This window comes from Buteo buteo, chromosome 13 (genome assembly GCF_964188355.1).
Source record: "Buteo buteo chromosome 13, bButBut1.hap1.1, whole genome shotgun sequence".
NCBI classification, from domain to species: domain Eukaryota; kingdom Metazoa; phylum Chordata; class Aves; order Accipitriformes; family Accipitridae; genus Buteo; species Buteo buteo.
Window position 1 is genome coordinate 29,038,716 of NC_134183.1, and position 26,677 is coordinate 29,065,392.

General features: G+C 42.4%; 1 protein-coding gene across 9 annotated transcripts in view; it reads right to left on the reverse strand.

The window, feature by feature from the left end:
* The window catches only part of MYO5A (myosin VA), a 105,530-nt gene that overhangs the window by 27,196 nt on the left and 51,657 nt on the right, over window positions 1–26,677 (reverse strand). For all 9 annotated transcript variants that reach the window (XM_075045292.1, XM_075045290.1, XM_075045288.1 and 6 more), the window contains 16 exons: window positions 24,129–24,394; window positions 23,477–23,558; window positions 20,747–20,887; window positions 19,827–19,952; window positions 17,500–17,583; window positions 13,277–13,438; window positions 11,159–11,256; window positions 10,383–10,469; window positions 10,176–10,284; window positions 8,429–8,640; window positions 7,311–7,467; window positions 4,136–4,375; window positions 3,349–3,597; window positions 2,136–2,229; window positions 1,265–1,413; window positions 416–529 (listed from right to left, as the gene is read on the reverse strand). In XM_075045292.1, the coding sequence (XP_074901393.1) occupies window positions 416–529; window positions 1,265–1,413; window positions 2,136–2,229; window positions 3,349–3,597; window positions 4,136–4,375; window positions 7,311–7,467; window positions 8,429–8,640; window positions 10,176–10,284; window positions 10,383–10,469; window positions 11,159–11,256; window positions 13,277–13,438; window positions 17,500–17,583; window positions 19,827–19,952; window positions 20,747–20,887; window positions 23,477–23,558; window positions 24,129–24,394 (2,370 nt within the window). The remainder of the gene's footprint in view (window positions 1–415; window positions 530–1,264; window positions 1,414–2,135; window positions 2,230–3,348; window positions 3,598–4,135; window positions 4,376–7,310; window positions 7,468–8,428; window positions 8,641–10,175; window positions 10,285–10,382; window positions 10,470–11,158; window positions 11,257–13,276; window positions 13,439–17,499; window positions 17,584–19,826; window positions 19,953–20,746; window positions 20,888–23,476; window positions 23,559–24,128; window positions 24,395–26,677) is intronic.

The following is a 26,677-nucleotide window of genomic DNA, read 5'->3' on the forward strand; positions in this document are numbered from 1 at the left end:
AATGTGTCTAGCCACCTTGCTACTTTTAATCCTTGAATATACAGTATACAGACTTCTCAGGAAGCCTCACTGGTTTTCTGAATTCCCACTTTGTGCCGAAAAAGTGATTGTGCTTACAAACACTGGCAAGCAAATGTTTTACAGATGCAAATCAACGGGATGGCCAAGTATCTAGTCTATGTTTACTGTAATACCAAAGAATTCAAAGCATATTTTCATAAATTCTTTTTACATAGGACCACAACTAACTAGAGAATGAGCTATTTCCACAAAGGAAATGGAAAAAGTTGGATTAAACTGTTAGATATCTCCATATAAGCATATGGTGTTCACAAGCACATACAAAAAAAAAGAGATAGGAATGAGTTCAACCATTGATCAGTGAAAAGTTGGGGGGGGGGGGGGTTAACATTACCTCCATCCTCACTGGTAAGTCTTCTGCTTCTGTGATCTCAGAGCTAAAAGTATATTCAGATTCATTACTACTGTGAGTTGAATCCGTTCTTTTGTGTCCAGGCTTGGGGATGTTCTGAAGTGCAAATGAAACAAGTCAGTACCACTATATGGTTTTCCCTGTGACTGTCTTTTCACAACCTATAATTTAGCTTGGAATATTTGGTGTTATTTCACAGCTATCAAAATTTATAAGAAAAGATTTTTGATTCTGGTCTCTCATGCCACCTAAAGCCTATGAGATGTAGTTCACAATCAAATCTATGGAGCAGGTCAGATCCTACACCATCAAGTATTGCTGCAGAAAGCAGAATCAAGCAACAATGCAGCATTTTGTGGGAAAGAAAGGCTTGGTTTACAGGAAGCACAGGCAGCAATTCTCTAACTTCCCAGACATTGTACTGAGGAATATTTTTTCTTCCTGCCACATAAAATATTCCCAGAACTACTTTAAATTTAACACTAGATGAATGTGGCAGAAACAACCCTAGCACATGTGAATAACTTCAGGGCAAAATAAGGGCGGACAGTATGTGCAAGACCACTAGCAAAGTCACAGCAGAAATTTAGCTTTCTTCACAAATACGAAAATAAAAATAAATTTTTTTAAAAAAATCAACCACAAATTTTAGATGTATTTGTTTGGGCTGAGCTAATCTAATCAACCACATTTAAAAGGAAAAATTCTCTTTTCCGGTACAATTCACCACCACACAGCTGACAGCAGAAGCAGTTACTAACGTACACTACTAGATTCTGCCTAAACACATTTGTGAACAGCTTTTGATTTCTCAGATGTTTTGACACGTACCACCATTAAGTTCATTTCATCCTTGAGATCATCATACCGCTCCTCTAAACGGCTGAACTCATTCAGCAGGTTCTGGTATCGTAACCGTTCATCATTCAGATCCAGCTCTAGCTGTTTTGTTTCCTCCACGAGCTTCTTTTCCATCGTCTCTGCCATGGAGAACAGGAATCCAAAGTGAGAACCCCACTTCTACCTACCATGCAGTGCATCCATCCTGGAGGTACAGGCATGTGTCTGTACCAGGAACACAGATGGTGAAACAGTCTGCTGTGTGCAGCTGGTGTGTGGTATTTGTGCTTCTGTAGGCAAATATTAAGCCAAATATATGAAGGACCAAAGCATTATTGTGGTAACCACAGAAGGGTTCACTCAAGTTAAGTTAGTTATTCTGCTAATACCTTGCATTAGTAATTCCAGGAGGGAGGAAGAAGGGGCACCAGCCCAGTGCTGCATTATGTAAAAAGCAAAATGTGAGATGTTTTATGCCTCATGCACACTGACCCTCCTCATCGCAGCTGCCTCCTTCACAGCCTTCACATCTAGAGTTACGCTCTTCTGGCTGCTGTCTACCTAGTCACAGCAGCCAGAAGAGCTGCAGTAGATTAATTGTATTAAATATCAGAGCCTTCTTTTAAAAAGTAAAATGCTTTGTAACAGTCACCCTCACCAAAAAGACCCCAAACCCTTAGGACTTCGTGGAAACTCAAATAGGAAATAATTCTGATGCACGTGAGTTCCTTGTTTTAAGAAATGAAACCATTAAGCTAAAAAGGAATGCAATCTAAGGCAAATTAGCCCAATCTATGCAGTAGAGTGTTGCTTTACAAGGTAACATGAAGTAGAAAACCTGAGTGAAGAGAACAGAGCCAACCTGTTATTTCCTTCGCCTGGTCATGGATGCGGCGGTTCAGCTCCTCCTTTTCTGTTTTCAGTAATGTGTTCTGCTCTTTCAGCTCTGATACCAGCTATAGAAATAACAGAATATTTGACTCAGAATGCAGTTCATCTTTTATCAGTAGCTCTAAGAGCAACGACATCTTTGTTGTGAGAGTTCAAATACTTAAACATTTCTTCAGAGAATGAAATCAGTGAACTAAATTATGACATCTTCATTTCCCAAATTACATTTCTTAAATAAGTCCCACTGCAGATTCCCCTGTATGTTCTGTACTCCATTTCTGATCAGATGCCAAAATTGCCTTGAACCACTCCACTATGCCATAATATCTTTCAGTAAAGTCCTAAAGATGTAATTTATTCCTTAAAATAGAAATATTCCTAAAATAGGAACAAAATTGGTTGTTCTGTTTTATATTCCATTGCATTGGGTAACACCATAATCTAACATCTTCCCTCTGCCCAAAAATTGTGCCACTTTAACCGTGCCCAAGTTTGCCAGTTACTTATTTGTCTCTGATTACGGTTACTATGCATTCATTTTGCTTAATCAATTAGTATTTTTCCTTTTGTTTATCTGATCCTGAAATGTATCACTGCAGCATCACATAACGATGGAATAGCTCTTCCAATATTTGAAACTTGCACCGTTATCAGCAAGTAATCTTGACGGGAAACAACCTGTTTGATATGTTCGTGGTTAAAGCAAAGACAAGGGGTTAGTCAAAACCTGTTGAACTAGACTGTGCACACATACATGTGTTTAGTACGCTAATTGTTTAAATTAGGTAGGATATAAACAGGTACCTTTGAATACTGTGTATGGGACAGATTTCTGATATCTATGTGATTACACTCTAGGTAGGTAAAATGATTTCTTTTAATGAATGCACTACCTCTGACTAATTGAGGAATCTTAAGAATTTGGATTTGCAAATACTTTCAATATCAAAATCTGAATAGATTGAATACATATATTTACATACAATATATAGATTTAGTATATTCTTCTACCATAGGTGTAGTTATTTAGGTATCAAGCCTATTTAGGATTGTACAGGTATAACACTGCTTAAAAACACTGTAAAAATATCAGCCACACAACTGAAGCAATTAAGCCTGGGTAAAACCTGAGTGAACACTGGGCCCTTGGGGATCTTCTCATACATCTGAGACTGCATACTTGCCTGCTCGGTTTCATGTTTGTATTTGTCTGCCCATTCCTCAATGGTCTTCTTCTCAGACTGAGTTTGGTGCAGCTCCTTCCGGAGCTTGGCAATCTCCTCCTGAAGGCTGAGGACACGGTTGGTTGCGTTCTTAGCCTCCTCCTCACTCATCCGAAGCCTTTCCACATCATTCCGCAGCTTCTCTGTCTCCGTACTGTACGTGATCTCCAGGTTGCTCATCTTCTCCAGCAGAGATTTGTACTCTTTGTTCTTTGCAAAACACAACACAGACATAGCAGTGTTGGGGAAGTTCTGGTTTAAGGGAGCCTTCTAGTTCCCTATAGAATATACCCAGACATGGGAGCAAAAGAACAGCTTGCTCATTCCAAAAAAGTTTCAGTCTCTTTTTGCAGAACTGCTTAACGAGGTGACAGAACAGTCCAGTCTCTAAGCCTGCACATTAACATCCCAAACTAAAATCAGAGAGGGAGCCCACATACATCACACCTGATCACCTCACCTTCCCTTTAAAAAGAGCAACTGACTTCCTTCAAATGAAATACTGACGTTAAGGGAGCAGATGTTTTCTCTCAGTGCTGCTGAGAGACACAAACGGATGCTTTATTGTCCCAGTTCCACTGTGGCCCCCTGGCCTCCCTTTCTCTTCTATCAATGTTCTTCAGCAGAAAAGAGAACTGATACCTTACAATAAAAATTCAGCGCATTCTTCTCTGAATGCCCACAGTGCTACTGAGAAAGGAAATACAAGATTTCTAAAGATTTTCCCTGAGGCCAGGGAGCTTTTTACCTGCTCATCAATTTTTCTCTGCAGCTGCATGATCTTGTTCTCCAAGCCAATGTGAAGCTTCTTGTAGCGTTCTACAGACCGGGCCTCTATCTTCAGTTTCTTTAGCTCTCTCTTGGCCATCATGCGCCGGTAACAGCATTGCAAGTAAACAATTGCCTTCAAGGTCCTACGGTAGTGCACTCGAGCCAGCCAGCCTCTTATATGTTTCTGAATAATAATAGACTTGTGCTCCCGAAGCATCTACAGTTAAGAAAAAACACCACAAGGGGTGTTAGAATTGCAAAATGCACCTGCTCAGTTAAACAGACTCCATAATGAGAGGTGTAAAGATGATGTACATAGAGACACCTTAGTCTGAAAAGAGAAACTTCTGGTGAAGAGTAACAAGAAATGAATATGGAATTAATTTAAACAAAAAAGAAGAGGAAAAGAAGACAGGAATAAGGAAGATGACAGGGAATAAAATGAAAAGGAACTAGAAGGAAAAACATGGAAAGGAAGAAGTGAAACACACCAAAGAACCAGACATTCCTTTCTGTTGATGTCAGATCCAAGCTAATTGCAAAAATATATGGTACCTTGCAAATACAATCCCTTTTTTTCTTTAATACATCTTTTCTCTTGAAACATCTTAGAATCATTGACATATGCTGCATAGGATTCATCAATATACAGTTTAAAATTACCACACTTGATACACCATGCAGCTAGTACCCACCAGAACCCAGAGTACATTGTAGCAGCTATTAAAAATAGCAGCCGTAGTCTAGCTCACCAAACTACAACTTCCAGTCAGTGTTCCTTTTTTAAATTTTTTTTTTGTTTTGCCTTTTTTGACATATCTTAGACTTGCCAGCATGGAAAAATCTCCATTTATTCTGATCAGAAATTTTATATTGTAATAATTCCAACTTATTTCATGGCAGAAATGTCAACCAAAGCTTTGAGCTGTAAAATACCCCAACTTCATAATAATTTTTTAAAAATAATTTTTAATGGAAAAGTCAAGAATGCCAGCAACCTTCATCAGTGTGGTGGCCAGAGACTTCCACTAGGAAGAGTCTACCACTTGTTTTTGGATCCTTCACCCACTGATTCAATCAGAGATCCACCTGGTCTGGAGCACCTGAATTCCAGCAGACCACAGCTATGCTTGAAGAGCATGCCCAAACCCACAAGGCTTTCAGGGCTCTGAGCTTCTGCAAATTGAACAGTTTATTATAAAGAACAAAACTATTTAAGATTTTATATTATTTCTTGGATTTGGTAGTTTAAAGATCACATTCTTACGCTGTTTTACCACACAGCTGATAACACAAACTAGTAGGGCAACAACAATTTTATTTTCTTTTATACTTCTTCAAATGAACTGAAATGTGTTAGAATTGCACATTTAGAGATCAACGAATTTAAAAGGTTCACTAGCAAAGTGGCAAGATTATAAGGCACACAAACCTTCTCCCTTAGTGTTTATTTCTGAAGAAAAAAAGAGACTTGAAGTACCAGCACTCAGTTAAATAGCACACTGAGGTAAGGAAATAGCTTTCTCAAAAGCATAGCAAGGTCAAAAGCCAAAGTCCTTCTGACTGCCTGTCGTGCAGTTGGCATTCCTGCCTCCTGCCTCCTTCTTACACGTTTCCTGGAATAGTCCTTCAGGTTACCCACAGGCGTCTGAACAGCTCGAACACAACTAGCTTTCAACAACGTTTTCACCTCAAGTTTGGCAGCAACAAGTCACATAAAATACCTCCATCGTGCGGGGACGGTCCTCATCTGCCAGTGAATTCTCACACCCATGCAGTCCAGGGAGGAAACAGGACACTCCAACGTAAGGTGAGAGTATCAGAAAAGTTACTTAATTCACCAGGTATTTCCCAGGAAAGCTTATGTAAAAGCTGTGGAGGAACTAGACTCCTCGTTAAGCCGAGAAGCACATCGCAATGTCTCGGGCAGAAGCTTTCCTCAGGATGTGTGAAATAGATGATTCAACCATTTTAAATTCCTTATATTAGTCATGTGACTGCAACACATGCCCTCTCTTCTAACAACAACAACAGGTACATTTCACAATCCTAACGAACAACACGTGTACCATCTATTACTGACAGAGTCACAGCTCAGCCCCAGTGTGCGGCCATAAGGCAACCTTTTAGTTTCACTCACTTGCAATCATCGTGAACTTCAGAACAACTGTGTTTACCTTCCCCTGGCATGCAGAGCTTCCGCTTCTCTCTCTGGCCATCCCTGTATCTCAGCTTTAATAAAATTCAACCTTAGGAGGACAACGTATACACAACACACCGCAGGTGCGTCGTCAGAACTTCATGTCTCGCTGCGGTGAACAATTCACTGCTTGAGGGGGATAATCCCTGACAGGCAAGTCTGACCACCCCTTACGGGGACCCCTCCAGCAATCTGCCATCTCTATTAAGAAGGAATATAACAGGTTTATAAAACTCTGTGCTACAGGACAGATGGGGTGTGTATCACTCATGCAACTAACTTCAGGCATTTTCCTAAGATGGCTTTTAGTCCACATATTGCTGTGACCCATTTCTCACTTTGTCACATCTGTCAGATCACTGTTAAAAACACATCTTACATAATCTCACAACATAAAAAAAAACAACCCATGCGTAAGTTTTAATCTCCTATTTCTGTGGGTATCTCTTTGCTAACATTAATCTCCTTCAGTATATTCCATCAGCCATTTCAGAATCATTGAAATTAGGGATGGAATAGGAATAGTAGTGCATCCCATATGTATATTGATGTGAGCAATACCGATTTGGACTCATGGAGGCACATTCACACAAGGCCATTTTCAATATGTATTATTTTAAGTGTCTCAACATTCTATGTAACAAATGAAAAAGTGAGAAATGCTGTAAATCCCTGTTAGATTCTCCACTGACTGCACTGAAGGTCTAGGTACATCCATATTAGATGACATGAATATCTCTAAAATGACAAGTTCGTTGATTGCAGTATCAGATCTTTCTAATTTCCAGGTGCTGTCCTTCAATCCATGCTGTGGTATTTTGTTTGTGCATTATGTGTAACAGCATGCACACAAACATTTCAGATTCCCAAGGGGACACCACAGAGCAGCTTCGTCCTGAAGGTATGTGGAAATAAAGCTAGACTGAAGAAGTAAAACATTATGATTTCTTACCATTTGGTACTTGTTCCTGGCCATGTAACCTCTTAGGAGAGCCTGAAGAGCAATAGTAGCAGCTCGCATGCATTGGTATCTTTTGCGGACCACATACATCCGCTGGAACTTCTGAATAGTGATGGCAGCCCGTGTTCTCCGCAGGAACTTGGCATAGCTAAACAAGAAAAAGATTACAAATAATACCTGTAATTATTTTCCAGTGCTTGAATACTATTTTTTTTACATCCTGTAACTTTATCCTCTTTCTCAAGAGCTACATTTTCTACGTCCATTTCTTCCTAATGTTGTGAGTGATCCAGAGTATTTTCTTGCTACTCTACTGTGTGGCAGTTCAACAGAATGATAAATTAACAGAAACCTTGCAAGATTTTACAGGGAAATATTTTCACTTCCTCTGAGAACTGTGCTGTAGAACTGACAAGATAAACTCAGCTTAATTTCTCATCACCTTTTCTCCAGCTTTAAAGCTATTTCCACTATGCTACCTTCCAGATCTCCTCTCCTAACCTCAACCTGTAGAAAATGTTTGCTCGTTCTTGGCCCTCTCAGCAAGACAATTACAAAGCATCTTAACATAAGCCTCTTTCTGAAAGTTGATTCTTAGTCTTTGTAACTACCTTGTCTTTGAATAATACCACCTGTACTCCTACCCTTTCCTCTGGCCCATCCACAGCCATCCCTCAGAAGTCGATCCAAACAAATGACTCCTGACTGATGTACCTCCCTTCACAGCTGCACCCTGGATGAGCAATGGCTTCTCCAGAAGGACAGACAGACCCAGCTGGGAGGGCACCCAGCAACTGGGCTATAAGGACTCAACCAAGAGTCCTGCTTTACCTCACCTGCAACATATCTCCTAGTACTACTTGTACTCTGCTCCCACTAACAAAATACTGTTCTAAGCATCATACAGCAAGGGTGCTACTGTCCTCTCAGGAAGGTCAAAACCAGGCAGGACAGACACACTCATTATATTCAATTTCCTTAATTTCCCTGGAAAATCATTTCCTCCCAGCCAGTATAGGAAGGAGAGAACAAATGTATCACATTTAAATGTCCTACTTAAAGGGATCTGAATTGAGGCTAGTGTGGGTTTTCCCATGAGCGTTGCTTACCATCGTGCTTGGTACCCTCTGACATATCTCTGAATGGTGATGGCAGCCTTCCTCATACGCACGTACTTCTTTCGCATCAGCCAGCCTCGGATCGTCTTTTGGATGCGGATACAGGCAGCTCTCAACTTATCTGCCCTTATTTTTTCCAGATAGGCTACTTGACCAGCCCGGAAAAATATTTTTGTCTTACCAAACTGGTACTTATCCTTGTCCTATTTTCAGAGGTAAAAAGAGCATCAGTTACAGCATTAAATGTTAGTGGATAAAAAAAATGCATGAAGGGCTAAATGAAAGTACAGTTAGTAAAGAGGCAAAATTATATGTGGAATTTTTCAAGTAAACCTAGACTTAAATTATGTAGTGGAGGAGAGTATTTTCTCTGTATGATTCTGCTAACAAATTAATACAGTAAGGCCACAAGCATGGCCTAAATGAGTAATGTGAGATTTTTGCTTAGACAAGAACGCCACAAAGATTGTAAGAGACGTGGTAGGCTACAGGAGGTGATGAAGGGGCCCAGAGCATGAAAGCAATACAGGCAATGCACATGTACAATTTCCTGCTTAAATTGTAGATGATCCCTCTGAACAGTCCATCTTCAATCACATTACACAGTACAAACAAAACAGCTGGGGCTTCAAACATGTACATCGTTTAAACACATCGTTTACAGCGTCAGGACTAAGCCAGAACAAAGCTTCTCCCTGCTGCTCAAACACATCTGAAATTTCAGAACTAAACCAGAAAGAGAATAATACTCTATCTCTATAGGCTGTAGTACTCCTTGGAGGGAAAAACTGAGAATATACAAAGGTACATTGAAAAAAATTCATTTTGTTGACTGTTTGATGATAAGTTAAAAGGAATAGCAGTCAAAGAGCTACAGCTTAGGATACATTTAACACTATACATTAACACTATGAATACAGACACATGCATATAAACCAAAAGACTTCAGTTAAGTCCACCCAACAACACAGAATTTTAAAAGCTGAGCCCCAACCTGCCTGCACAGTATTTATTTTTTTTGTTTCCATAATCATCCTAACATTGGCATTGCACTTCAGCAAGGTAAGCTTTCTTGCTTTTGTATCTTTGTAAGCTTTGTCTCCTTCTCTTCCTAACTGACACTTCTGAGTAAGTCTCAATTAATCGTCTTCTACTGAGAACTGGCTGGAACTGGCTCTTTGGAGCCTGACTGCCCTCCGCTGTTCATCGGTCCTTAAGAAATCCCAGGAAACACATCAGTTCAGGTGCAGAGCCAGTGGTGCGGATGGCACAGCCTGGGAATGTAGGGCTGCAACTGGAGGTAGGAGGCAAAGCAAGAGGCTGCTGAGGTACGAGGACAGCCACAGTGCTGCTAGGCAGGGAGACAGGGTCACAAGGACGAAAGGAGTGAAAAAGGTTGACTTCAGCACAGGAGCTGAGAGGACCAGTGTGAAAGACACGAACGCATACACAGACAGAAACACCTCCACGTTAGAAAACCTCCAGGTAACTCCAACCTTACTTAAGATGTGGTTAACGCATCTCGCCCTTAAGCAAGTTAAGGCTCACCCTCAACCCACCCACACTTAAAATCACTGTCTTCCTTTCCTGTGATACACTGGGAAATTCTGCAGTTTCTGTGCTAATATGGGTGGTTTAGTACTTTGAAGAACTACTAAAATAGCATGGCTATGAGGGCGTAAGGGACGCTATCTTTACTCCTTCAGATTCCAAATGCTCTCAGCACTAACTCTAGTACCAGAATCAGCTTCTCCAGGACATTTTTACACGTCTGCTTTCGGTCACTAAGGACATCTCTCTGCTTCATCAGAACACGGTAACGGCTGAAGAACTCTTGGTATGTCCACCTGTCCCAAAAACAGAGACAGTGTCAGTCCCAACAATGAATAATTCTCTTAGAAAGGAGAGCTGCAGCTGAAAGCAATCTAAAAAGTGGCAAACACACCTGGAGGGGAAGCCAGCTGCACTGATTCGGATGGTCTCCAGGACACCACAAGCTCTCAGCTGCTGTACTGCCCGCTTTTCATCAAATCTAGGTAGGAATAAAAAGAGGCTGTGGGTGTGGGGCTAGTTTTGCATTACATGGGACCTGTGGCCCTGCGCACACCCAGGACAGGAGTGGCACAGAGGGGGAGCAGGGGTGGGATGTGATGGGTGGTTAACAAATCCAGCTAGTGCTTCTGCAACTCAGCGATAACAGAGGACAGCCTAACTGGGGAATTGTCCGAGCCCATCGGCTGCTGCAAGCTGCTTGTCCTGTCCTGCTTCCCGCTGGCCTGCCCAATAGCCATGGGAGACTTTGTGTGCCCAGATTCTAAGCAGACTTTTGAGAAAAGCTCTAAGCAAGTTCAGATATGAAAAAAGATAAGGAATAAGACATTAGAATCTGCAAAGCAAATTCCAGAAAATGTCAAATGAACTCAAGGAATACAAACTGCCAGTCACATTTAAAACAGCTAACAACGAAAACGCTGGTATTTTTGCTCATATATCACCAAAAAGAAAAAAAAAAGCATCAGGAAGTATTTCTCCCTCTATTAATCCCAAAACATCTCCTGCCGTAGGTACACATACACATGCACAATGAGTCCATAACAACAGAAAGGAGGCACACCACTTCTCTCCCGAGTGAGCAAGGTTTAGCAGAAACTCGATCCTCCAAGGCCTTGGGCAATTCCCTCCCACGCACCGGCTATACGAACCATACATGAACCAGCTTACGTGAATGGAAACTTGAAGTCATTAGGCTTAATACAGCGCACGTAGTGTGGAGTTGTAGCGTTCAGGGTTTCCATTAGCAGGTGAAGAGAGTTTCGAAACTTTGAAAAAGAAAAAGGGAAAAATATCAGGGAATAGCCTCAATAAGCTCAATCATGTTTGAGATAACCTCAGGAAGTGGACCTAGGGATATTTGCTTATTTGTAATAATGCTTTTGGTAATAAACACCAGCTTGGTTTTGTTATGGCAATAGATTTTAGTTTCAGACACCACCTTTGAGTGAATTATGATACAGTGAGACTTCTAAATCTTAGGCTTTACAGGAGCAAAGCTCCCGTATCAGCGTGTGATAAATTACAAAAACACGGCATAGACTGAGTTGTTTTCAGTTTTTGACTGTCTCATCTACCCTAATCTTTGTCTAATCAATCTCTTTATGACTAAACCTCATGGCATATTACTAAATAGCCATTTAATTTTAAATAAATTTTAAATCAAATTTAAAATCAACAGTGGTAAAAAGATAAAAAAGGTATCAATCTTTTCAGCTCCACTGATCCCAGTGTCAGACCTACTGAAGGGAACTTTGAAAGTCCAATATGCGAGAGTTTTAGGAGCTTTACTTTTAAAGTATCAGGACCACAAATACCTAACATACTGCAGTATATCCTTCTAACCACAGAATACTCTAATAAGTAAAGGAAACTATGAAAACACGTCTTAGATGTTTTAAGCGTATTGGCATGGATTTCCCTCTTTCTGTTAAACTCATGATTCCAAGCCAAACTCTGTTTCTACACAGAATATGATAAAAATCACTTTTGTATTAGCTTTCTTTAAAATTTATAAATTCATATACACGGTTGATTGATAGGAGTAGTATGAGAGTATTCCTAATACTTCAACTCATAGTTTCAGTCTGACAACAAAACTGTTAGGCCTCTACCAGTCTCAGGATACTGTCTGTTTGCAAAATCAGAAATGAAGTTTCAATAAAAAATGGTAACTGGGCAGGGGTTCTCTTGCATGAATTGCAGATTGGAATTTGCAGCCTGTACCACAAATACATGCCAAACAGATTTGCATTCTGTGCAGTAGCATGAATAACTATTCTTATTCCCTTGCTTGGGGAAGGTTACAGAGGAATTATGAATACGCAAATTAAACATTCTCTAATTCCCTGATTCTCACTTAGCAGTCTGACTAGCTCACGACACTGCACAGACACTGTGCTAACATCTTTGTTAGGGATCGACAACCATCCAAGGCAGCAGACAAAGCCCAGGCATTTTTGGTGATTTTATCAGAACTCTGAGCCCCCTAGAGATGTGGTTGGTTCATCTTCAAGAATAGACAGAGGACCCTGATACAAAGAACTTACACTCCCTGAGAGCTAATTTATATTCCAGGCTGTCCTACAGTAACATAAAAAGATTTATCCACACAGACCTCCTGGAAGCCCCAAGCAAAAGAAGAATGCCACTACTCACTAGCAAAGTGGTACAGGCTGGCAAGTAGATAAAACCTGAGTACTAAACTGTCAAAAAGGTTCCCCTTGGCTCCAATGTATAGTCTGAGGGACAATCTGTCATATATAAAGCACTGAGTGGGGACATAACCATCTTGAGAAAACACCTGTTAAATCTTTTGAGTGGAAAGTAACAAAGAAAAAGTGAGTTCTCCAGCCATACTGATCCGCATACTTTTAATTTAATTCTGGCACATACACGTGGATATTTTATGTTTAACCCATTGATAACTGGAACCAAGTTTCCTGGGGACTGAATTCCCACTTTTGATTTGAGTCAGACAACGTGGCACATGATCAAAAAGACCCAGTATAAGATTTTCAAAGATTCTCAGCATCCAGCATGTTAAATCTATCTTGAAAAACATGAGTTTTGGTTTTGGCACCACAATAAGAACTGAGCTCCCTGAAACTGTGGCCCAAAATGCATTAGTAATTAGGGTATTTTTGCTCCAAACTGTAAGTCATAATCAGCTGCACCTCTCTCAAAAATCACAAGGGATCCCAAGAAGCACCAGCACACCTTGAGACCTATGAGACAGAGGGAGGTAGAGGGAGAGATTACTTAATAGAGCTGCATCTTCAAACTCACCTGGTGTCCCACAGTTTTCTTATGTTCCTTGCTGGCTTGACCTGGCCTGGCCTTGGCTGGTTTTATAGCCGTTCGAGACAAAGGCACACGCCCCGAAGGGGTTGCTGACGTGGGACTGAGGACCTTCTCCTCATCCTGGAATAACTCTGGGAGCAGCTTAAACTGGTACAACAGCAGAAAAAATACAGAGGGTAAGAATCCAGCAAGTGATTGCACCCATTTGTGCTTAAGGTAGTTAGAATCCAGGCTCAGTTTTTGTAAAGCGCAGGTTTTTTGTTGAACTCCACACAGGGTCAAACACAAAAAAGCATTCAAGCTAGTAGTATAGTGAGTGGGCCATGACTTAATACTAAACACTTTGTGGGTTTGATCAGTGAGTCTCCTTCTGAAGACAAAATTCTGATTTGAGGGTTTTTTTCATAGAGCCAGCAACAGCTTCCATGTGAAACTGTTAGATACTGACAGCAGTTTCAGAAGTACCAATTGCAATTATATATGGCTGCTTTGATCTAAGGAGGAAATGACGGGGTCCTCTCATATTCCAGTGGTGCACCAGACTCCTTTGTGGTTGAGAAATATCTAGGACACTGAATAACCCAGCAGGCAACAAAGAATATTCCTGCTTTATCACTCTAAATTGAAATAATCAACCTCAAAGAGGAACCATCAACTAAAAAAAATCATTAGCCAAATTTATCTGACTGAAGATCTACTCTCAGGCCAGTGGGAGTGGAAGAAAAACTTGAAATATCTTTCCAAATATCACACAGGCCTTCCAGTTCCCTTTCTCTAATGGCTACAAAATACACCCGTATATAATAGCTGCTTTGAAGTAACTTACAACTAAAAATAACACCACCACGTCTTTCTACTGACAACTATAGCACTTCAGAAGCATTATAAGAGTAAGAAAATCTGAACTTCTCTACCTGTCAATGAATAATCTTTTATCTAGCATCTGTGCATTTTCTCCCAAGAGATAGGAGCATTCAATTTTCAGTACTAGAAAGTGCTTGGGCTAAGTACAACCTAAAAAATAAAAAAACCGGTTTTGCCTTATAAAACTTGGTGAGCATGCACGACATCCAATGAAACATGCTGCACAACAAAATGGTACTTGTGCCCTGTGGTTGTGCCAGACGGGCTAGCAGGAGGCATCAAACGTTCCTCAGTAGCATTCAGCACAGCACTCCAGCGTAATATAATGACTATGAATGCTACAAAGGTATCCTAAGTTCCTGAATTAAAAAAAGGAGTACCACAGCTTAGCTTTATCTCACCTGAGTCTGCTGGACTAGGAGCACGATCACCTTAGACTACCTCTGTAGCTGGTGGACAAATGACATTTCTAGGAGGTGATTTAGCCTGTCTCTTCCACTGACTCAACAGAGTTCAGGGTGATTGGGCCACCGCCACCTCATTCAGCTGCCCGCAGTCGGACGGAGTGAGTCGGTACGCACGGGCGTCTGAGCTACAGAGCCACGTCTTTTCGTCCCAGACAAAAACTGACCTGAATGCAGCACGCTTTCTCTGAAACTCCTGATGCTCTCACGCACCAGGGGTGGGAAGGGGATCCCCAGTGTCTTGACTGCAGGTGGCTGAGCTCTTCTAAGCTATCAGTACCTAAGACTCATTTCCTTTTCCCAACTCTGGGAAAATCTGCCTGTAAAAATGGGCAAGTGCGTTTCAGAGGTGCCACTTTCATAGACACTGCCTCAGTTACTGCGTGCAGAAGACAGGAGCAATCTATGGCCGCCGGCAGCAGAGAGCATTGCTGAGACGATCCACACGGTGGGGGCATTCGTGTTTTCCTTTGGTTTTGGTTTTCACTATCTTATAAATTTTCTTTGTTTCACAGAACACTAGGAGCGTTCAAAGAGAGGGAAAACACTGATCAAAGGGCAGATAATTCACATGGTAGAAAACAGGCAAGCAAGCATTTTTTCCCTGTAATTTTTTCAGACAACTTAACAGACATGCTGCTAACAATCTTACAGATCATTTCTTTCAATACAGAGCCACAACACAAGATTTTAACAACATGCCAGTAGCAAGCATAAAGGCTGAAGACTGTTGTGTTGCTTTCACGATACATGCATGGAAACTGAACTAGTTCAAAGAGGTCTTGTGGGTGGATTTGTAGAGAAGGCCAAAATAAATAGCTAAACACTACAGTGCCTGCCAAGAGCAGCGTGTGTCATGCACTTCGGAAAGCAAAGAAGCATGCGAGCTGTATGTGAGAGTGGGCATGGGCAGGATGACAGATGATGCAGTCAGTTTAGAATTACCTTCTGTTGAGTGTGCACAGCAAACCCAGAAAACAGTGACAACAACAACAAAATCAGAAATGCAATCCCACTATAATTACTAATAAAGAAGGCCTGCTGAAAAATAGAAGTGAAACATTCTTCTTTTGAAAATCCATTTTCTTCACAGTTGAAATTCCTTTTTTTTTTTAAAACACTGGTTTGGGTGAAATTTACCATTGAGGAAAACAATGTTGTTTCTTGGTGTTTAGACTGAATTGATTCAACCTACTGAGCCTGCCCAAACTGTTGTCATGCTCTCACGGCAGCAACGTCCCCACTGCCCCTTACTCCCTGGCCTACGTCCTTCAGAGCAGCCCTGCACCTCTGCCCTGCGCAGCACACTGCCACGCTGTGCACAGCCGGAGCTACACCGGCACCCGGTCCCCGCCAGCTCCCCGAGGATGCTACCTGCCTCCCACACACACAGCAACTGACTTCACTGAAACCACTTCAGCATTTCTCTCAGCGGAAAGCCTGCTGTGGTTTTTCATTATAATACATGTTTCAATCATTTCGCTTCATATATCTGCCCAGAATAGAAACAGAAGAGAAAAATGTTGGTTTTCCTGATAGAATAGCATAATTTTAAATAGCCTGTCCCTGATACCCAGCTTCCTGGGCCATTAGAGCTAGCAAATTCCCAACAGCCATCACAGCGCAATGTCAAGTTAATTGCCTTTACATTTCAGAAGAGCACAACTAGCATTTTTGCCATTAAAAAAAGCAGACGATGCCACTGAAGGCCTGTTCTATAATATTACTTCATGCAGTATTTTTTAGTTCAGATGGGATCTTCCTTTTCATAGACATCAAGAAGGCAAGACTCCGTAAATTCTGGTTCATGTCCTTAGGGTCTATACATTTCATTCCTCTCTCATTTTGCTTCTGGAACAGAATTTGTCTCTCCTCCAGAAATTTTCTGCTCAATTGTCAGGCCACAAACAAGGAGCTTCTGTTTTCAGATTACAAAATTAAGGGCTTAACTGTTAAGCCTTCTTATACTACTATAGTATAGTAGAAGTCCTCGATGACTTTACAGAAAATGTAGCAAAGTTTGGGGTTTTTTTCGGGGCCGGGGAGCGGAACCAAAACAAATAAAAACAAACAATGAAATCAGTGGCTAAATATAGACTGATCTCACATGGAGCAAAATTAGCCTACAGGACTTTCTAAATTCATACAGATGGCCAAGTAAAACACAAACTATGTTCAATTCTAGTTGGTCTGGTACCAAAGGCAGAAATATTTCGTAGGTGTCATGGTTTAACCCCAGCCAGCAACTAAGCACCACACAGACGCTCGCTCACTCCCCCCCGCCCTCAGTGTGATGGGAGAGAGAATCAGGAAAGAAAAAGAGTAAAACTTGTGGGCTAAGATAAGAACAGTTTAATAGGACAGAAAGGAAAAAAATAATAATTATAATAAAAAGACAATAAAAGGATTGGAACATACAAAACAAGTGATGCACTATGCAATTGCTCACCACTCACCAACCGATGCCCAGTCAGTTCCTGAGCAGCAATCCGCACCCCCCAGGCCAACTCCCCCAGTCTCTATACTAGGCATGACATCACATGGTATGGAATTTTCCTTTGGCCTGTTTGGGTCAGGTGTCCTGGCTGTGTCCCCTCCCAACTGCTTGTGCCCCTCCAGCCTTCTTGCTGGCTGGGCATCAGAAGCTGAAATACCCTTGACTTAGTCTAAACACTACTTAGCAACAACTGAAAACATCAGTGCGTTATCAACATTCTTCTCATACTAAATCCCAAACATATCGCTATACCAGCTACTAGAAAGAAAATTAACTCTATCCCAGACAAAACCAAGACACTAGGTTTATAGGAAACTTTATATGACCCTTAATTCAAGGATTGGTAATTGCAAAAGAAGAAAAAAAAAAATCTTTATACTAACCTTACTTGATTTTAGGACCTTAATTTGTTCTTCATAAACTGTGTCTTTATTCTTTTCCAAAAAGCCTTCACATTGATATTCCACCTGAAAACCATCATTTTACAAAAAAAGTAAGTATTAAAAATATTTAATAAGAATATTTTGCATAGAATTCACCAGCTGTAACTTTCATATTTAAAACAGGTAATTCTCATGGATGTTGAAAAGATGAGCTCCCAAGTGCATCTTTGTTAAATATAGATTTTCCTCAAAGAGAGTGCTTTCCAGTAAAACGTAAAACATTAAAACATATAGAGATGAATACTGTTATTGCATTATAGCAGATATATTTCAGTGCTGAGAGATGCTTGTGGTAAGACAGTGTGATTGAATGGTTACAGTAAAGGTGAAGAATCAAAACGTGTGTTGAGCACCTCCTGCACTGAAGTTACCAGGGCTGCAAAATTGCGTGAAATCCAGATGCAACTCAGAACAAAGTATCTCATCTCACCTCATCAGCTGAGAGGCAATCAGTAGATCTGCCTGCAGCTTATTATGAAGATGCCTCATTTGTACTCAGAAAGACTATTTTTACCAGAAACAATAAAAAGTCTGAATGTTGTGACAATATATAACAATCCTTTATCACAGGGCTGTGGAGTCTCCTGGACCAGAGAACAGTCAGAGCGTCAGATAAAAACCTAGTATTTATTTCGCTGTCCTAATTCAAGGCCGAACAAAACCCCAGAACTATTGTCAAAAGTCTGTACCTGAGAATTTGATATTAATTAACGTAAGGATGCTAACTGTCATGAAGTGCCTCACACTAATTCTTCAATCTTGTGTCAGCAGAAGCGCAGACTATAAAATACAGGAGCAGACCCTTATAGCAATGTTGTTCTTTCAGAGCAGACAGACTGATAGCCATCATCAGCCCCTCTTCCAGTACAGCCATTTATCGGTGCTTACACAATGACACTACACCCCAAGCTGCAAAACATTTCAAAAAATTCCTAGGGGGGGAAGAAGGCAGAGGATCTCCCCAAGGTCTCTTTACAGCTGAAGGCCCACCCTGAACATTAACGACCTGGGTACCACTCATGTCCTTACTGCGGGCGACGATGCCACGAGAGGGCAGCAGAATCTCTGCCTTCCCCCAGAGAAGACAACGTCAAGGCACAGAGGTTACTAACCTGCCAGCTACAGCTTTGTTTTTCCCTTCGAGATGTCTGTAGGCATTCACGTAAGCCCACAGGAAAGCCTAAAATGCTTAGCACAGACAGCGCATCAGAGCTTAGAGCTTTGCCAGTACCTGCTCGGAGCTACTTTTAGCTCTCCTCGGCCCTCGCTGCTCAGACTAGGCATAGGAAAGCCTTGTTTTCAAATATCAAAGTTTAGCCTAATGAACAGTACATGAAACGTTAATTAAATCCTTCTTGTTCTCTCATCCGCCAAATAAAACAGAACTCATGAATCTAAACAGTTACAGGGACGTTCTTGCTGCTTTCATTTAGGTAACACTAGACGCAACGAGAACAAGACCCTCCTTCTACACATGAATTCAAGAGCCTGGGAGAAAGCAAGTGGAGGCAAATCAAGGCCTCCAACCCCCATGTCAGCACATACAGACCTACTGGTAAGAATCCCAGCACTTCTCCAAACTTTTTTGGACAAAGGTGACAATATTCTGAGGCAGCCGCTTTGTTTAACAGGACAATTAGCTTGAACAGGATTTTATTTTAAATTGAGGAGCTGCTCAGTTTGATGATGCATTGTGGGAGCTGAACAATGCACGCACTCCACTGAGGCACGCCTCGTCCAGCTTCCTAGAAATCGCCATTCACTGACCAGCAGAGGTGAGGGTGGGAGCAGTACACACCGCTCCGGCGATAAGAAGAAGGGTGTGTTAGCCTTCTTCCTGTTTGCACATTAAGATGGCAGCAAAACCAACATCGTTTTGTTGTTGCTCTTTAGTTAAAATTACAGTAAGATACCTAATTTTCTATTTTGTGCATTTCTACATTGGAATTGATGGAATTGATACAATTATGCTGTGAATTGCAAGCACGCTAAGCTGTCACGCTTCGAAAAAGGATGGTTGGTGGTTACAGCATGTGACGGGAGCCAGGTGCTCTCATTTGTGTTCCTGGCTCTGCACAGCTGCCAAGCCAACTTTCTTCTCCTGATCGGGTGTACAGGCAGGCACACGTTTTGCAAGAAGCCTGGCAGAGCCAGGGATGCCGCTGCCCAGTCGCTGCCTGCAGCAGCCGCCCACCCCAGGATCCCTTCCCACGCACAAGCTCAGGAACACCAGCCACGGAAAGAGGTACTGGAGGAAAAGTCCTCACCTTGTCAGCAAAGTGCTTGATGATAAAAGCCTTATTTGACAGACGTGGTTTTTCAAAGAGGGCACATTTATTCAAATGAGTATTGTAGAGTTTTTGGGCCCACGTGTCATCTGAGCCTTTTGGCATCTATGGAAAAGAACACAAAGCCGTTTAAAACGTCTTGAAAACTTTTCAGTAGCGAAAGAAACTAAGAAGATGCGGGACAAGACTTCGTGGTTCGCTTTCAAACTCCAACTCCTCGCATTTCCAGCACTGCCATAAGCCATGAAGCCAGTAACCAGCTATGCGCTTGCCCTTCTAACACTCCGGACAGGGCACAGCCCAGCGGCAGGTGTAGCTGCTATGTGACACATACAACCCTACTAACGCTCCCAGTGTCACACACCTGAAGGCGGGGGTCCAAGAGGTACGTTATCTGACTGAGCAGCATCTCAGCGGGTCAGAACTCATCCACCACCATTAGAGATTTCTTGTGATGCTTTGTGATACACAAGAACCCCAAGCTGGGTTTCCACTGAAGTAGACACCATACGCCATCCCCTGTACATGGCTTGGCATAAATTAAACTAAGATAAAAGAGAAAAGGTGAGACACCGAGCAAGAAGCAATTTGGAGAAATCTGACAGGACCAAGGACTCCACTTGCTACACTCGGAAAAAAGAAAGTTGCCAGAGTCAAAACAAAGGTTGATCAGAGACCCAGACTCAGATACAGCTACATGATGGAGAGGAGGGGAAAAAAGCGTGACTAAACCCATTTTTTCTCCTCCTGGAATTGGCAATTCTGTTTGTATGTTCTCCAAATCCTTTCAACAACAGAGTGTCAAAATGATGGCTGTATGCAGATGGCTTTTCCCTGTGAGGCCCCAGAAGCAGGACGGCTGATGACCTCTTTCTCTATGAAAGCCCTTGAACACACACCTTGCACTCCTCATCCAACAGATCGAGAATTCCCATTTTGGCCTCTATGAGGTTGATGCAAGGCTGATTGTCGTAGAAATCAATCAAGGTCCATGGTATTTGTTCCTTCATATATTCTTCTTGTTCCAGCTTAAAGACATGCTACAGGGCAAAAAGAAAACAGTTTTCTGTGAAATAAAATGCAGAATAAATACATCGAACTCTCACTTGAATCCATCTTGGCACATTATCCAGGCTGTCAAGTGACACACTAGTTCATAATTCAGGCTGTCACGTGACACGCTAGGTTCAACTGAATAAACCCTTTAACAAGTAAGGGTATGAAAAATAAATTAACCTTTTTTCCTGGCCTAAAAACAACAGACTAAATTAAAGCACTTATCCATATTCTCTGCAAATAAGGTCTATTTTTTCCTATCTTTCTACTATATTGTCCTACAATTACTACAAGCTCTTTTCTCTTATGAAAAACCAACACAAAACCCAGAAAAAGCCTCAAGAGCAGGAACAGCAACTTACAAAGTGGGATGTGCCATGAATTTATGGGTTTGAAGTTATGAATACTGCTCTATTTCAAGTAAAATTTCACTATAAATACTTTTCAGTTTGCTTGTAAAAGAACAGAGCTCCATTTTCTCTTAAATGGCTGCTGATTTTTTCTAAGATAACGCATTGCATTAAAATTTACTCTTCAGCAAAAACCTGCAAGAATGACTCTAGGCATATTAGCACAAGAAATCCTTTAAGCAAAATTTTGTGGAAGTTTTATCTGGTTATGAAGATCAATAACAATGTAGTTGTATATTTATTAAAAAATATTATCACAAAATAAACTGTGCACAGGAGATGAGTTAAAACTTCAGGAAAAAAGATAAGAAGATATTAAACAGGCAAACTATGGTCTTAATAGCACAAGCACCCTTTTTAAAAACAAAAAGAGTGCTGACTCTAGTTATTTTCAATGATGTTTTATCTCCCATTTAAATTTTAATGCCTACTAACTGTTCCGGCAGGCAGAACTCAACTCAGAGCATACCCTACCAAGCAGCAAAGAGCAGTGCTGTGGGCAGGGTTTGGGGGGGCTACCACAAACACCTTTATTTGTGAGCTGGCCTCAGTTGCCCCCCGAGCTCAGTGCACAAGCCCACAAACACCTCACAGCTCTCGGGCATACGTCTGCTAGACAGCAGAAAACTACCCTGACAAAGTGGTTTATCCCTTTTATTTCATTAGCTTAACGCCATCCTTTCCAAAGCAGCGCTCCTTAACGGCGCCCGCGGGAGCCATTCCCACCCCGCCGCTTAACGGCTGCGTTACACGCCAAGTTAATTCCTGACAGGAAAGCCAATGGCAGCGTTTTATTGGCAAGCCGTATCCAACCTAAGTCCTGAAAGAAAACATAAACCCATTGCTTCACTGTAAAGGAATTAGCAATTACGTGGTGAAAAATGTCTTCAGACGTAATCTTCCTCACGGGCTGTGGGTGGCCAGGCAGGGGACGGGTGGCTGGGGAGGCCAGGCAGGCTGTTGGAGACACAAGCGGCGGCCAGGCAGCGCCCGAGCAGCCTGCCCTCAGTCGGGCTCCAGCTGCCCCGGGCGGCATGTGAAGGCTTGCTGCCTGCCGCCAGACACGGGGCTTTAATTTAAAGCAACTTCCACCCCGTGTAGCTGCACGGCAGCCCAGTGGGTCCGTGTCCACCGAGGCTGGGTTTGGTAGCCTGGCGGGGCACCAACACACAAGCCTCGTTGCCCTGTCCTTCGTGAGACGAACCCTTACAGCAACGGCGTGAAGACAGGCAAGGGAACACGGCGACAGTGATCTTTACTAAAGAAGCGACCCCTTACAATTCCTGCAGTGACTAGATTTTTGCTCGAGAGCTGAGAAAACTCCAAGATACCTTCTGCTTAGCAGTTATGACATCCCGCTTATGGAGCTGAAGCCAGTCGTGGCACTACCAGCACGGAAAGGGCACACCGGGGCTGGAAAGCCCAGCCACCACTCCAGCACCCGGCTTGCTCCCCGGCATGCATCCCTGCCGCTGGGATGGACAACGGCGCAGGGGGATCCAGTCCTGTGAGCTCACGCTGCCACGGAGGTACGCTCGTAAAGAGAGTTCAAAGCTATGCCCGTACTGCAGCACAGCCTAGCAACAGACCTGGCATAAATAACTTGCCTCGTCATTATGTAGGTAAGATACATAATTACAAACATCACTAAGGCTGAGGAAAGAGAGAGAATCGTGATGTCTCTGGAGGAGGGCAAAGAGGCGCCTCTTGCCACACGTCAGTCATCAACTTCAGGATGCGGCTGAAAACCCTCAAAAAATAACGCCAGGAGAGGAAGCGCGGGTGGCAGGTTTCCAGCAGCAAAGCCTGGCTCTCTGCTGCCCGTGCACCGGCTCTCGCTGGAGGTTACGGAGACACAGCTAACTCCAACTTCATCCGCACGGTGCTCTCATTGACAGGCAGTCTCGGGGTCTTAATTGCCAAGCACTGCTTCTGTCTTATAATTGTTACTGTGATCGGAATTTCAAATAGTCCCAGAGCAGCAGTTAGTCATAAAATCTATTTCTAGGAGATAGTCGATCTTTTCCCATCCCCCAAAGCCCACGGCCAGGACAGCTGGTTAATAGACTGAAGGAATTCATCGTAACCACTAGGGACCCAATTAGCAGGATGGACTTGGGTGAAGGGAAAGGGAAGAGGAAATGCCAGTCATTTCCTACTTACCATATTGAATTGCTGCTGCAGTTTCTCGTTAGCATAGTTGATACAGAACTGTTCAAAGCTGTTGATTTCAAATGTCTCAAATCTAAAATATGCAGATACTCAAAATTACTAGTGCAGTGAAAAAAACTGATTAAATGACCCATAATTTTAAATTCCCTCCCTCCAGTCAAATTCATTGCATTATTCCAGGTACGACCAACCACAATCAAGCAACAAAGCACACAAGGAAATGGCAAATTGCTGCACATGAGCAATTCGGTGATGCTCCCTCTTTAGGCAGGGATGAGGAACACAGAGAAGAGACTGATGTTCCTGGAGAGCATGTTTCGTTATCATTGTCCTCTCTAGAAGGGCCACCCTGGAGGAACCATGAGATGACAATTCCCTTGTAACTTTCCCCAATGCAATACATAAAGGAACTACCAACAGCAAAAATCTGAAATCCCACTATAAATGTCAAACCTGAAAGTCAAGACAAAGATCTTAGATAGCATGTCAAAACTTAACACCTACTTCCTTCAGCTGCAATAAGCAGCTGCTCAGGGTTTGGTTTTTTTTGTGCAATCCACGCAGCGCTACGTGATAAAGACAAAGATGCTTTGCGGTAAGATAATTACATAAGAGGTGTTGTATCTCTGACAAAAAGACTCACCCGTAAATGTCCAACACTCCAATGAAAGAATGCTGTTTTACAGTAGCGTGAAGTGCTTTGTTCACATGATCTACAATCCAGTTAAAGAGATTAGCATAGATATGCTTGGCAAGCGCATCTCTGGCATTGATGGCATGAAGTTTAGAAATTGGCTTGATGTAGGTTTCGGTGGCAGTTGCGAGCTTCCTATGGCAAAGCCAGTGGGCCATCTCTTCATACTCCACGCCCATGAGGTCACAGAAAATGCTGAGGGGTTCGTGCTTGGGCTAATAAAAACAATCTCATTAGGTCTTGAAACAGTATTACCAATAGCACACATGCAATCATGCAATCAGAAGAACTGCCTGCTGCAGTAAGCGGCAACAGCAGCTTCCTCAGCTCTCCCTCCTTCAAAACATAACGAGTTCCCTACCCACTTAGCACATTCACATCGCTGAAGTAAATTACTGATTCACAGTTTCCCCAGAGGCATTTTACTATACTTGTGTTCACCAAAAAGCCCCCCACAGGGAACCCACAACCTTCGCAAAAATGAATCACCTAGCTTCACAGGGATGGACTTGGTATTTTGATTTCTTATAACTGGCTGTCTCTGTTTTGAGTGAAGAAGCTACAGAAATGCAGAGGACAGGACATCAGCTGTGTGCCGGGGACAGAATGGACTACAGCTCCTGAGTGGTGCTCTCGTCTGCTCATATACATCCATGGCAGGGAGTGACGGGCAATGGGGCATCGCAGCCCAAGCCAAGAACGAAGAGGAACAAGTGTGCAAAGGCTGTAGTGCTCTGGTCTCAGTATTTAACACAGTATTTCCTCAGTGAATTCTGGAGACAAACGTTAAGAGATTGGAGCACTCAAATGACGTTCTCTAACTCTCAAATTGGACTGTACAAGTGAAAAAATTGACCTTTGTTTAACCAGGTAAAATCAACTAGCAAGGCTTGCACACTGAGATGGTTATATAAGACTTCTGCATAAAAATCCATGCAGTGTGTTTACCACTCCATGAGTGAAGATACTACACTTTGTGACTAACAAGCAAACTGATAACTAGAAATCAAGGAGGACAGACAGGTCTTTCCTCCTAAGGAACTCCCCTAACACTACTTCCTCATCACGTTCACTTTGCACCCGATGGCTCAACAGCATGCTGACAAGCAGCGTCTTGACAAGGACAGATTATAAGGGACTGTTGCTACATGCCCAGTAGCTTCAGGGTACATCAGCTTTATCTTTCTATTTCCACGTCCTTATGACTTCTCTGGGGCTTCTTCCAGTCCTTACAGCATACAGGTCCCATGGCAGTGCTGATACACCTCCAAAATCCAGTTAACTAAGCATGTTTTCTTTCAGTTTAGCCGTACAACCTTAACTGGCTCAGAAGACAACAATAAAGTAATAATAATGAACACTGCACAAAAGAGTGTCACGTTAGGGTTACTCAAGCTGACATTGAACAAACCGATTCACTCACACAGCACCACACAGAGCCCTTCGCTGAGCTCCCCGGAGCACCACCATTGCATCACCACACCAGTGCTTCCCAGGCAGACCAGTCTGCACTGTGACAGAGAGAGCTCTGCAATGACATGGCTATTGTCAGAGAACAGCACGGCTCAGGTAGCGGATGCCATTGAGCAGACATTCACCACCACCTGCTAGATAGATGTTTATCACGTCAGGATAGGATTGCACAGGAACTTGCAGCTTTGTACAAGCTCATTCAGTGGGATTCCTGCATTGGAGATACCCATTACAACACAGACGAGCTCATCATGCGCTGGGGCTCATCAGCTTTCTACCTGTGATCATTAAATGATGCTTTCTTTGTAGTGAAAACCTTTTTAAGACACACGGAAGAGCCAGACTGCTGCTGTGGTTTCACAGCAGCTATCCATTAGGTGCCACGGACAGATGGTGTCAGACCAGGCACACTCATCATCTGCAGCCCAATAAGGGACCCGTTGTCTCAGCTCCAGAAACTGCTACTGCAGATTCTTGAGAAAGTGACTGATAGAAAAATGAGAAAAAAACCCTGCAACTGTTGCTACTATTTGAAGAAAGATGAAGGCTGTGTAGTCCAGCAGTAGACGTTCAAGGAAAGGCAAAAGGAGAAACTGGACACTTGTGAATCCAAGGAATCAAAGAGTGACAAGCCAGATCTTTTTTGTTTCTCATCTGCAGAATATGGACTTCAGTAAGAAGCCTTGGGCCTCACTGGATGAGGAGTTTTTTTCAGATCAGACTATGCAGTCCTCCTTGTCGACCACCACAAAGGTAAAAAGGACTGCTAAAACCATGACACTTAGATGAGTCACAAATATCTGTATATCCTATGCTAGTGTCTAGACATCCCAGAGGACTTTGCGAAGCATTTGCTTTGCAATTATTTAGGCCATTTTGGCATTTAACATTAAAAAAAATTCCTGCAAAGCGTTTACTGTGGGCAGGGAATGTATTCGTGTAGGAATATAAAGACCTAAGACACCTGTCCAGGACTTCAAAGCAAGCCTGTCTGGTAGACTTTTCTAGGACAGATCAACTACAGT